Raw genomic sequence first — 13,879 nt, forward strand, 5'->3', positions numbered from 1 at the left:
AACTGATCCTCCCTTTCTCTCTCTGGATTCCCAGGGAAGATGACCCTCATCTCTTTCTTCCAATTTCATTTTAAGCAGTTGTCCTAGACATCTCAATTCAATAATAAGCTTAATCTTAAGCCTATAAGCATTAACCATAAGCATATACAAGGAAAAGAAATGTTTCCCTGCAGCCACATGTTACTAAGCTGACACCACCATGAAACACCATCTTCAGCTAAAGAGAGGGCTGTTGAATAAGGGCCAGTATAGACATATTGCTTCTATAAGCACATCTTCCTCTTACCATCATAAATTCTACTTCTTTTTATCTTGAGCTTCTTATTGGCATTAGATTCTGCATATAACCAGAGGGCATGAGAATTCCCCGGGACATCATAAAATGCACTACAAAAGTTAACATCATGTCCAGCTTAACCCTGGAACAGAAGGATGGAAAGAAGAAAATACTTTGAAGACTTCAGCAGTTTTCTCACTTCAGTAAAGGCATAGTGTGACAGAGCACCCATGTGTCATCTTTACTTAGGTCACCACACATTCTGAACTCACTGCCACAAGGGCAAGCGTTTTTCTTTCTCTTTTAGGGGACTCCCAGTTCTTCTTTTCAGGCTCCCTTTCTTAATCAGTCTAAGCTATGGAACTTCACCACACTGAACAAAGATGGAATCTCCACAGAATGCCTCAATGTAAGAAAGCTGACATGAATGTATCACGTGTTTCTCTCCCTGCACTGCCTCTTCATCCATGGGAGAATCAAGTTCTAGTCCCCATTATCTGTAAACTAAAACTAATGTATCACATAACATCTTCCCTGACCCTTTTCCAAGATGCATACAGTTCAGGCAGATCTATTGCTGCGGCACAAAACTGGAGCCATAGAAGACTCTGAGTGAAGTGAGAAGGGCTGAATTACTTAGCAAAAGAACCCAGACTGAATTCAAAGTGCTAAGCAAGAACTTGGGACGAAACACCTCTTTCCTTGAAAATACCATGGAGTGTGCTAATTCAGCCTATCTACAACCCTGGTGAAAAGGAAACTGACAAAGCCATGGTTAAAATGCTCATCCAACTGTGCTGAGTTCTAGCAGTTAATAACTTTACTGAAACAGAAAATATATTGAAATGGCTAGCTATGAAAAAGTGGGGGTGAAATTAAATAAAATGGAAATCATAAGAACAATTCAAAGAATTTACTCTTTTATTCATAAATACCATGATAATTTTATTACTGAATATTCTGTGAATTAGTATGAAAAATATTCAAGATGACATCCCTATTACTGCTAGCTTTGGCCTTTCAAGACAAAGTACATGATTAAGGTCTCTGGCACTGCAGACAAAAGTCAAGACTATTTTATTTTTTTTATGTAAGAAAAAACATGACACTAGTATATGGATTTTTTAAATGCTACATTAGGTAGCAGTGAAAAGAAGGAATAAATCAGTACGGGTTATCCTTCGAAGACAGAACAACATTTAAAGGCCAAATCTTCCACAGCATCTTCTACTCTAAGCAATTTTCTCCACAGACATATCCTTGACCATATATTCAAGTGCTGGGGTTAATATGGATTGGATGTTGAGGAGATTTGTAAGACTCGCCTTTTATCTTGTATCATGATCTGAACTAAATTCATCAATAAGCATCCAGTTAATAACTCCAGCCTTGAACTCTAAGTACTGGACTTTAACAGAACACAATTTAATTTTTTGTAATGCCTACAAAGGAGGTAAAAGGAATCTCAGAACCAATAGAAGTAGATTCTGATGCTCAGGTTTGATCACATTTACAGTGGGAATCAGACTCTTGAACAATTAATTCAAGCCTCCTGACAAAAGCAGTGTTTTCCTTATTACCTTTGGAGATCCCTTAGAAGAAATCCAGAGCCTAGGAGCCATAACATATAAATGATGACGTTAATGTCATAGCCAGATATACTGGGGAGAGAAGTTAGCAGGAAGGTGCCATCTAATTTGCAAACTAACATTCATTTGCACAGTCTGTCACACAAATCACTGAGATAAAATGGTACCCTGCAGCTGGCAGATACCATGTGGTACTCTCCTACGTACCACTGAGCTCTAAGCTAATTGCCAAGGAGACTGGCAAGACTGCCAGCTCCCAGTGTTGACGATTCTAGGCCCCAAAGGGATATGGACACCAGCAGTGACAACATGAGCTGCTTGACCAGACAGGTGCACACTGCTTGCATTTGAAATGCTGCTTGTGCTGCTTGAAGATGCCACAATGGCATACGTTGCTGGTGTGACCACACGCCTTGCCAAAGTGGGCAGGAGGGCAGACTGCCCAGGTTGCTTACAACCTGGGAGTTGCTATGACAAGATGGTGACAGTACATCTCATTTCCACAGTGTCCCATTGGGAGCAGTGCAATGAAGAAAATATAAAACTGAACTTCAGCACTAGAAGAATACATATAGACCTTCTCAGTTCAGATCTCCACATTCCTGTCCACGGAGATCAAAACACAATGTGCAGACACACACAAAAGCCAGGCAGATACCACTACAGTTCATAAAATACCAGCTTTCAAGTGCCATTAGTTTCTAGCTTTTAGATATCCTCCCCCCTAAAACAGACCTAGAGACAGTAGTCTCTGCAAACACGTGTCCTCTGTTCAATGTCTTTTCCTCTGACACAGAAATCACCAGTGAAATGGACTAAACACAAAATGGGGGTGTGAAGACTCATTCAATGACCCACAAGGTTCGGGTGCCCTCAGCAGATCTCAGAGCGTCACTGATGCTACCGCCAAAGGTCAGCCCTGACACATATTTGGCACTCCACTGAACACAAGCATCAGTAGGAGTTAGTAGCATGTGAAGTCAAATGGGAAGGCTTGAGGAGGAACACTAATGCGGGTTTCTCCTTCACTAATTACAAGTGGTGGTGGAAGCAAATTGGCTAATTCTGTACAGAGAAGCACAGGCAGTAAAAAGTCCTCCAGCCAGCCCCCCTTCTAAAGCATGCTATTTGGAAGGAGAAATACTGCATGGTGAAATATATTGATTTAGTGAGAAACCCCTCACTACGAAATCTTGAACTGGGAGAAGTGGAAATAAACAATATTGTGAAGACTGAGTTGTACAATCACCTTTCCCTCTGCTGTACATAAGTCTTTCATCCCTGCCCTCTAACCAATGCAGAGAACATTGCAAGTAATCATCACTGGCTTTTTTTTTTTTTTTTTTTAATGAAAAACTCACAGTGATTCTCATCTCTTTCCCCTTCAAGAACCTGTGGTATCATTATAGAGTTACACACACATAACATGCCATTGAACACACATGCCCACATGCAGTCACTACACTCTCACTATAAGAAAGCAACACCAAAGAGACAGAATAATACTTTTCTGACATCTTCAAGACATTATGCTGCAAATTCCCCATTTGCATTTCTCAAGTCTCATGACAGGCTCAAAGACTTATTCTTAGAATGTGCCTTTAGAACTAGGCTGTAAAACCAATCTGGCTTCTCAGCATGAACAGGGAATTTGGGCTTGGAACTCCCATCAGTACTCCCTGCACACGTCGCACTGAAACCAGACAGGAGGAAACCCGTGTAATTCATTTCCCCTTGAATTCCAAAAATATTTCCAGGGCACCTTGATTTCATAAGAAAACATCAAAGAGACTCATTATTGGCTTCTTAACTGTAATACAGTATTTTAAAAACAGTTTCAGAAATGACCTTGGTACATTTACATCATCAAAGACCACATTGTGGGGGGAAAAAAGCTTTTACAGCAATCTGCCATTTGTTAGCTTAAAAAAAATGTGACAAACCCAAGAGGTCTGAAGTTTTCCAAGTCCTGCAGTAAAAAATACTCGCAGATAATGAACTCCTTCTGGCAGTCAAAAACATATCTAAATGATAAGTCATTAGTACAATGTTCAAATGGCAACTTCCATTCAAGGACTGGATCAAAACCAAAAAGCTGGAAAAAGATCCAGCTTAGCAGGACAAGCACAGTCTTGAAAAGCAGATTAAAAAAAAAAAAAAAAAAAAAAAAAAAAGAAAAAGAAAAAAGCTGCTAGGAATTTGCTCTGCATTAAATCAATACATTTAGCACACATTCCAGCTTCACGCTTTAAGGAGATAGCTTGCATGATTCAAGGTTAAAAGTTCATTTTTATTTTAAAGTCTGTTCCACCAAATAGGTAAATATTCAGTAAGAGGGAGAAAGAAAGGATTAATATACAAGAGAAGAAGAGATTAATTACAAAGCTATCCTCATTTGTATCACCCTTGCAAAGTGTAAGAGCATCTTTACAGGCATCTTTAACATTACAGCTATGTATGACAGGCTTCTTCCTTTCTGCTATTATTTCCGTCAGTAATTAATTTTAAAAAGTTTAAAGAGCTAATCAGCATGAAGTTCAGAACGAGAGCTGCATCACACACAATGAAGTTGCCCCTCTGAACAGAAGAGAAAAAGCACCACTGCTCTGCCCTCATATTCACATGCAAAGTAACAGCTCCCCTTCCCGACTACCACGTTGACATCATGCAGCATCTGCCTCCGACTTTTTGCATACGCATTGAAAAGACACACCTCGCAAAATAAAAAGGCAGCTTTATAATCAAAACAACCATTTTGTTACTTACAGCATTTGATAAAATGGTAATGAGACATTCTTTCATCTCAGGCTGCAGTCTCACTACAGGTTTCAGCATCCACTTCTGCTACAACTGTCGTGCCCGGAAAATGCATTATTTAGAGCCCTTCCCTCCTCAGGTATCCAGTATACCTCAGAATACATTATTCAGCGCAGGTTCTGTTCCAGGATCCCGCAGAGGCTCCCAGGCCATCCTCAGCCGGCTGCCGGAGTTCCGACAGACCTGTGTGTGCCTTGAACCACGACCGCTGCACGTGCTATTGTAGAGCGGTTGACTGACACCGCTCCCAATCCCACATGCCCAGGAATAGCAAGATTTAATTGGCGTGCACTTGCAGCCACATTCTCCCAGCGCTGAGGTGTGCTGCTGCACTGCGGCTCTCGCAGTCCTGCCCGTTAATGGCTTTTCGATAGCTTTCAAACGGCAGCAAACTAAGCTTGATGAGCAGGCTTGAATGAAAACGCAGAACAAGGGGTCTTAAATTTTTACTCCTGCATGTCAGTCGTCTGCCAAATGTGAGCAGATTCCTAACTGGTACTAAAACGGGACTATTTTTAGTTGCCACCAGTTGCTGTGTGAATAGGAAATCGATACAGGTTACCAAAAATAACCACCTTTTAGCATCACATATCATTTTGTCAGTTTGTTGTAAGGTAAAAATCAGGACAGAGCTCACAGCCATCTTCAGATTCTCTTTGGTTGGTGCATGGGTTCGTCTAAACTGGTCAGAGAAATGTGCTTGGGTGTATATTCCCTGATATGCTCATTTTATCACTGCTTTGTATTACACTGCATTTTTTTCTCATATTGAATATTTTATGTCCGAAGAAAGAAACTGCAGGCTCTGCATGGTTCACATGATGAATGTGTATGTTATCTAATCTTATCTGATCTAATCCGTAATCACTAATTGTAAGAAAAATGCCTAAGATGCGTCACGTTTAAATATAAAATAGGCTCTGCTAAGAACAAGTCCACAAAATTATCTATCAGACCTCAGCATACCAAGTCAATGCATTCTGACGCATTACCCTGCTACAGATTAAGGGCACACAAAGGCAGACCTGCATTGTGTTCAAAACACCCGAGCTGCAGCACCCCCCAAGTACAATCCCTGCATTACTTCCCAAGAGCAGTCACCTCACAATTTGCTTATTACTTCTTCAAGAAGCCCACAGTAGAACTACAGCAAAACATTTTTCTTTTAATCAAATCATAATTTTAAGAAAATGGTGCTCCGAGAGAATCTAACTTTGATTACCGTGAGTCATGCCTACCACAATCACCACGGCACTGAGTGAAATCTCTAATAAAGGGAAACTGATAACCCAACTATATTTACATCTTTTATTCATCTGAAAGGTTCTTACCTACTGTTTTGTACATGTAGCATTTTTAACAGCTATCAAGTTTTGAAGGGACTACAAAGGGTCTATCTCATTAGTCAGGATTACTAATTCAGATTCTATTAAGTATTCTGCAGGGACCCCAGAAGAACGGAAAGATGCATATTCACGAGCTTCCAGTGATCCATCAGCAAAACCCTCAGGTGAAATCTCTTTGCTTCTAACAGCCACATATTTCAAATTTACTTTTAGGTATAATATGCACAACAATAGTTCAGTAGAACTATTTCAGAGAACTATTTCAATAGTTCGGTAGAACCTAATTATTTAGGGCTAGATTTTTTTTTTCCTGAAACCATTGTTTTTTCAAAAATAAAAACAGAAATAACCTGAGGAAGTAGGGATACAGTACATAAATCATGATCCAGTAATTACATTACCACAGAAACTTTTTATTGTAGAACTCAGCGCTCAGAAGTAATTACATTTATCCCATCTTTCTTTCACACCTATATAACAGTAGGCCAGTTTGGGCCATATGGCTCATAAAATAAACATACCCATTGTTTTAAGAGGCAATGTTAGTCATAGTTCATGAGCAAGCTTCACATCATCTGACAAAAAGCCCTTTGAGCAATACTTTTTGGCAGAAGCACAGCTGTCAGGTTCATCTCTGGAGGCACTGTCAGACAGAGAGACAGACAGACAGTCATGTCCAGTAGCATGACGGGAGCAGGAAGGCTCAGGGTAAGCACTAGTGAATGAGACAAAGTGGTTTTCTGTAGACAAAGTTAAGAGGAAGAAGAAATACTTCTGATGCTGGAGTGAAGCTGACAAGGCAAAAAGAAAAAGAAAAAATAAGTATTGAATCTACCTAATTTCACATTGTAATATATATGTGCAATGCGCACTTGCAGCCAGGAAGGCCAACCATATCTTCAGTTGCATCAAGAGAAGTTGCATCAAGTGACTAGGAGGTTGAGGAAAGTGATTCTGCCCCTCTGCTCTGCTCTTATGAGACTCCACCTGGAGTACTGCGTCCAGTTCTGGTGCCCCCAACACAAGAAGGACACGGAGCTGTTGGAGCAGGTCCAGCGGAGGGCCACAAAAATTATCAGAGGGCTGGAGCATCTCCTCTATGAGGACAAGCTGAGAGAGCTGGGGCTCTTCAGCCTGGAGAAGAGAAGGTTCCAGGGGTGGATCTTACAGCAGCCTCTCTGTACCTGAAGCAGCCTACAGGAGATCTAGGAAGGGACTTTTTATAAGGGAATGTAGCAGTAGAATGAGGGGGAAAGGATTTTAAACTGCAAGAGGGTAGATTTAGTCTAGATACCAGGGATAAATTCTTATTGTGAGGGTGACGAGACACTGGAACAGGTTGCCCTGAAAGGTTGTGGATGCCCCCTCCCTGGAAGCATTCAAGGCCAGGCTGGATGGGGCTTTGAGCAACCTAATCTAGTGGGAGGTGTCCCTGCCTAGAGCAGGGGCTCAGAACTAGGTGATCTTAAATGTCCCTTCCAATCCAAACCATTCTATATTTATCAATGGAATCACCATAGCAACAATTTAGGATGGTGAAATGTAGTAGTATTTATATAGTAGCATTTTTGTGACAGGTTAGACTGCGTGCTCCATCCCATAAGAAACAGAAGAGAAGCATGGTCACATATGGAGAGGATGAAGGTACGGGACAGGTTCTTCAGCATCGTCACAATGTTGACTTCACATCTGCATCAAACTGTTCATATTTGCATCAGAATAATTGGGAACACAGCCCTGCTGCCCACTCCTAGAATGTCTTAGGGGTACAAGGGGTTGCTTGACACAAGGAGCTGCAGTGCTACACCATGGCTGGGGTCTGCATCTTGTCATTGCATATTTAAACAGAACAGATCCATTGGACATGCCCTACCCACCTGCAAAGGGGCACTGGGGCCACTCCTCCATGAGCCCTTGCGCCAAAAATACAAGGTCAGCTGCTCAAGTGTGAATGACAGCCTGCAGGTGAATGGAAGACAGGTGTTGATTTTATCTCATTCCCAAAATGTGACACTCAGCATCCAGCTACCTCAAAAGACCTTTCATTTTCAAACTTCATGTGCTTGGCTGAGTTAAATTGTTTCTTTTAACACAGAAAGAAATAAATAATATAAAAACAATGTTTTACTAGATCACTACATGGCTAGTTATCATCAGTGGGCTTTGCAAAATACATAACATTTTAAATGGCAAAAAAACAACATTGTATATTGCTGTGAGCAGGAAGCTCTGGCACAAGCTGAACAACAGAATTAAAGCAACACAAAAATGTGGAAGGAGCAAAGATCCCAAAGAAATGGTAGAGCAGAAAGCACTTAGGCAGAGTAAAGAGAATGAAATGGAGAACTAGAAGGAATGAAACAAAGATGTATATACAAGTGCAGATGTGATGCACCTTGAAAAGTGGCAGCTAAACGACATAAACAGAAGCTAGCATAGGAATAATAAATACGTACCTTCCAGCTAGGCTGGAAAGCTGAGAAAGAACAGAGAAAGAAGAAATTGTAGCACTCATATTGGTGGATGTCCATTTGTAAATGAAGATTTCAGGCGTGAGAACAAAAAAGTAAAGATTTAAGGTTTGAGATGAATCCAAAGGAGGATTTTTATTTTGTTGTTGTTGCTGCAAAGCAATTTGTGCCATTTTACAAATCGCTTGATTTTACAAAGCAAATTATACCATTTTTCTTAATTCAAAAGAAGGATAGTAATTGCATTAGACATTTTCCCCTGACTGAAGTTCAGGAATCATGCAGAAAAGTTAAAAAAAAAAAAAAAAAAAGGCAAAAATGACAGTTAAAACCTAACCACCAAGGATATGCAAGCATTTCATTTGTAGAAACTGTGTTGTAAAAGTGCTTTCTCTGTTCACTAGGTAACACAAACACTGGATTGAAAATGTATACACAGTATAGAGAGAGGCACAAGCGTTCTTAAACTAGGGTACAAAGACTGAGCTGGTACCACACCTGATGTTCAGATACTGAATATTGATGTAATTGATTTTGTCCAGCTTACCCAAAATAGAGAATCAAGGTCAAAAGACAAGGTACATTTAGCCCTTCCAGAAAAATTCCTTGCCACCTCTCTCTACAGAAAGCAAGCAGCCAATGTTATGCTATGTGCAAGTCAGCATTCATTGAAATAACAGATTTTTTTAAATTAGAATTTAAAAATAGGACAGCAATCGCTAGGAAAGCTGCTTGTCTTAAGATGAACGCACTTTTACGGATTGTCAGCTCAAGAGTATACACTGCTTCTCTAACTCAAACTCCAAGGCTCAAGGCTTGTCTTAGAGAAAGCACCTATTTTTTGTAGAATAACCCAGGAAACATAAAAACTGCTTAGAATAAGGTATTACTGCTGAGATCTGGCATAATATATGGTTTCACATCATGTAAATATTTGGTTATTCTTAATGCCTCCTGACATCACAAACAACTGAACATCTAATTATTTTTTTTAGCATCTCAGTATTTTATACTTTCAATATAGCTGCAAAATATGATAGGAAAACATAGGACTATCTAAAGGCAATTTGAATAATGAGAAAAACACCAAAACTGTTGGGTTTAAAAACATGACAGATGCTCCCTGTTTATGCCATTTTCATTCAATGAAACAAAGCTTGCAATATCCTTTCATATGTTACAATTTCAATCTGTTCCTAATGGGTTTTAGACTGCAATGCTGTAACGGATAAAAAAAAAAGAAAAAAGAAAAAAAAGAATGCAATTAACATTGCTTATATATTTTGACAGATCACATTGCTTTAGCAAACAGTCCTTGACCATGCCATCCAGTTGCCAACAACATCCCCTTCAGATAACATCTGGTAGTTGTATGTTTATCAGGAAGCAAGAGATGAGCCATAACAGATGTAGATACTTAGCAAGAAGCACACTATACAGTACTTTTCTCCACGTGCATCACAGCGGAACAAAACAAAGCAGTGCTTCCATATAAACTTCTGAGTGAATCGGCCCACAACATGTATGTGAGGTCTGCTCCATAGATGGCATCAAGAAACCACATCTAATCAGGCAGAGTATGGATGACACCTAGATAACTAGACATTTTCTTTTCTTTTCTTCCAATCTTTGCACACTTTCTTCCATTTCCATTTCACTTTTTTTTTTTTTTTTTTTAGTATGGGCTCTTCCTTCTTTTCTTCCATTACTCGATCAAATCCTTACTGAAGAAGAAAAGTGAGAAATTGTATTTGCTTCCACACCCAACATAAACATCTTTAGGCTGCATTTAGATCACTCTAGAAGTTCCTTAATCAAACAACACGATTCTAATTTAGGAAACATTATCTACAACAGCAAAAAGAGCTAAAGAAGGAAGTGACAGGATGAGGCTTTTAGGGTACCATATCAATGGGGTGGACATTTGTTATCTTGGGGAAAACTTGGAGAAAACTTCTGCTGTGTGTTCTGAAAAAATAGAAGGATTGCTGTTGAAGATACGGAAAAGGCTGGTGACATAACAGAATACAATACTAGCCAATGAGGATTCTATACTCAGATTTGATATGTTTCATTTTCACACAACAAAGATTTCTTGCTCTTAATTCAGGATTCTCAGATTTATTAGCAAGTCTAACGCTGAATTTAAATAAAAGGAAATAAAGATCACATGCCATATCTCTAAGGGTACCTTCACAATAAAAAGAAAGAAGAAATTGTGTTGAAACAAAATAAAAATCCAACTTCCTAAGTGACTCCTTAAATCATTCTTATGGACTAACTGTAACTAATAAAATAGCCAGTGCTGTTACTAAACAGGTGATAAGCAGGTTTTTACAAGTATTTCTGAAACAGTCAAATAAAGTAATTGAAATGTCAACACAGAAATCACAAAAGAAAGAAAAAAAAAATGGGAGCAAATGGGAGAATGCTGTTAAATATTAGATATTTCTTTTTTTTAAAGTAAGCTATATTCAACAGTGCAAAATACGCTGAGTAAAATACATTTTTATATGGCGAACCACATGCAACTGTTAAAGAACAAGAAAAGAATAACTCTTAGCTGAATCACAAGATACTGAGTTTTGTAGATATAAGATGAATATTGGACAGCTCTCATTGTACTGAAAATGACAAAAAATATAGAATTTTTAAATTATATAATCTTAAAACCAAAGACTAAAATTAGGCACAAAGCTACTAAAGAACTATTTTCTGAACTCTCCATTTTCCTGCTTCGCAACTCATGCCACATACAAAACCAAAACCCCTTCTTTTTCAAAGCCTGCGTGTTCTCCATTCTTCACGTTATTCAGCTCAATGTTAATGCGTACTTGGTTCCCAGTTTTTTCTCATGAACGAAGCACAAAGGAGAAATAGAGATGGAAAGGGTACAAAGAGTGGAAAAAGAAATCTCACTTTTAATAACACTGTTGCCCATTGTTGCCAGATCCTTCAAAGCGTGCATGACTACAGGCAGCTAGGACAAGCGCTGATCCTGTATCTTCCGCAGTCTCTGATGGCCATGCTTATTTATTTCCTATTCTTCCTTGTCTACACTGACACTTTGGGAAATTTATCATTCTGACCCAAGAGACCAGTCAAGAGACTGAGCTCATGAGAATGATAAACCAAACACATGACATAGGATATCATGATACAGCTTGAAGACGATATAAACAAGCAGATAAACTTAGTGAATAAGATGGAGATGAGAATTTACTTCAGATAGCATTAACATAATAAAGTTAACTTATCACATCAAACTAAGTAGAAAATGAAGTAGGAGACGACAAGAATTTGACAGCTAATAGTAGATGTAGAGAAAGAATGAGAGGGGTAACATAAAGAAGCTGTTTAATAGAAGAAAGAAGACCACTAAATGCACCAACTTCTAGAAATGGCCAAGCAATACAGAGGAAACTGTAAACAACCTAACTGTAACATAATCATCTAAGGTTAAAATCGAAGAAGTCAGTAAGGTTACAAATCAAGACATTCTGAACAGTGGTGGAAAAAAACCATATCCCAGTACAAGAAAGTTCCCCATTTTTACCATGTGGCCAATGGATCAATCATAATTGAGATGCCAGAAAGAAAAGAGAGGATGCCCCAAATGTAGACCAAGAACAATGCTGAGAACATGGAAAATTGGTGTAGCCTACAAATACAAGTTGCCTTGATAATCACTTCAGCAGAACAGAAATAAGTAAGATATTCAGACCAAACTTTTGCATTTCGAACAGTGGGGTGGACTGAGAACTGTCTGACTGGCAGAACTCGGATGGTTGTGATCAGCAGCTCAGAGTCTACTTGGAGACCTGTAGCTAGCAGCCTTCCCCAGGGCTCGTCAGTACTGGGACTAATCTGGTCTTGTTTAACATCTTCATCAGCGAGTTGTTTGAAGGGATAAGAGAGCACTCTCAGCAAGTCCGTTGATGATATGAAGCTGGGAGGAGCAGCTGATTCACTAGAAACCTGTGCTGCCATACAGCAAGACCTGGACAGCATGCAGAGCTGGGCAGAGAGGAACACTATGAGGTTCAACAAGGGCAAAAAGGGTAGAGTCCTGCATCTCAGGAGAAATAACATGCATCAGTACGCGTTGGGGGCTGACCTGCTGGAAAGATGTTCTTTGGGGAACAACCTGAATGTCCTGGTGGGCAACAGGGTGACCATCAGCCAGCAGTGTGCCCTGGTGGCCAAGAAGGCCAATGGGATCCCTGGGTGCATTTAAAAAAGTGTGTCCAGCAGGTCAAGGGAGGTGATCTTCCTCGTCTAATCTGCCCTACTCTGCTCTACACATCTGGAGCACTGTGTCCAGTTCTGGGTTCCTCATTTCAAGAGAACTCTCAGAGAGAGTACAGAGGTGAGCTACAAAGATGATTAGGGGCCTGGAGCATCTCCTTTATGAGGATAGGTTGAGAGTCCTGGGGCCGTTTAGCCTGGGGAAGAGAAAACAGAGGAGATTTTATCAACACTTATAAAAGATCAGGTGTCAAGAGGTTGGGCCGGACTCTTTCCGGTCATACCCAGCAACAGTGCAAGGGGCACAAGCTGAAATACAGTAAGTTTCACCTAAATATGAGGAAAATCTTCTTTACTTTGACAGTGACAGCACTGGAAGAAGCTAGGCTAGAGAGGCTCTGACATCTCCTTCTCTAGAGATACTCAAAAACTTCCTGGATGCTTACCTGTGCAACCTATTGCAGGAAATCTGCTTTGGCAGAGGGGTTGTACTAGATGATCTCCAGTTTTCCCTTTCCAACGCCTATGATTTTGTGATGTGTGTGGGGGGGGTGGGGGGGGGAAATAAAAGACAATACTCCTCAACTCAGCCAGCAGCTGATTTACAAAAGAACAAAGAGTAAGCTTTGAACAGCTACTGCACATACTACTAGAGCAGCAGTAAAAATGAGCACAATATCTCAATTTTGACTCCTAGAACCCAGTTATCTGATTTTATAACAAGGTACTTAACAATGTATTTGATTCAGTGATTTGAAAACCTGTGGAATCTACTCTTAATAATGCATTTCTTTTCCTACTGGAATGGCTGGCTGTTTATAATAAGCAGAAGGTTCATTTGTTTGCTCTCAAATGAACAGTTAGTAATCACTTTACTAGCATTCAAATGAAGTAACTATTCTAATATTCTTTTCTTGGAAATGCCACAGTAATTGTATTTTATTTCAGGTATTGAGGGACACCTGAGAAGGTAACAAAAGAGAAATGTACAAAAATAATGGGTTAAAATGTCTGAAGAGTTATCCAGTAAAGTAAATCATGTCATCTCAATTAAGTTATAAGTTATACTTTCATTTATAGTGGGGTTTTTCTTGAGAAAGAAGTTTTCATAAGAATTACTGTGTTACAGCA

The 13,879-nt window shown here is 39.6% G+C and overlaps 1 protein-coding gene across 1 annotated transcript in view; it reads right to left on the bottom strand.

Moving 5' to 3' along the window:
* MYO16 (myosin XVI) overlaps positions 1–4,660 on the bottom strand; it is a gene marked incomplete at both ends in the record, with an annotated part of 283,559 nt that extends 278,899 nt beyond the window's left edge. The window contains 1 exon segment of the mRNA XM_079549224.1: positions 4,633–4,660. Within this exon segment, the coding sequence (XP_079405350.1) occupies positions 4,633–4,660 (28 nt within the window).
* Between the last annotated feature and the right edge of the window lie 9,219 nt (positions 4,661–13,879).

The sequence above is a fragment of the Tetrao urogallus genome (assembly GCF_951394365.1).
Source record: "Tetrao urogallus genome assembly, chromosome: 1".
In the NCBI taxonomy this organism is placed as follows: domain Eukaryota; kingdom Metazoa; phylum Chordata; class Aves; order Galliformes; family Phasianidae; genus Tetrao; species Tetrao urogallus.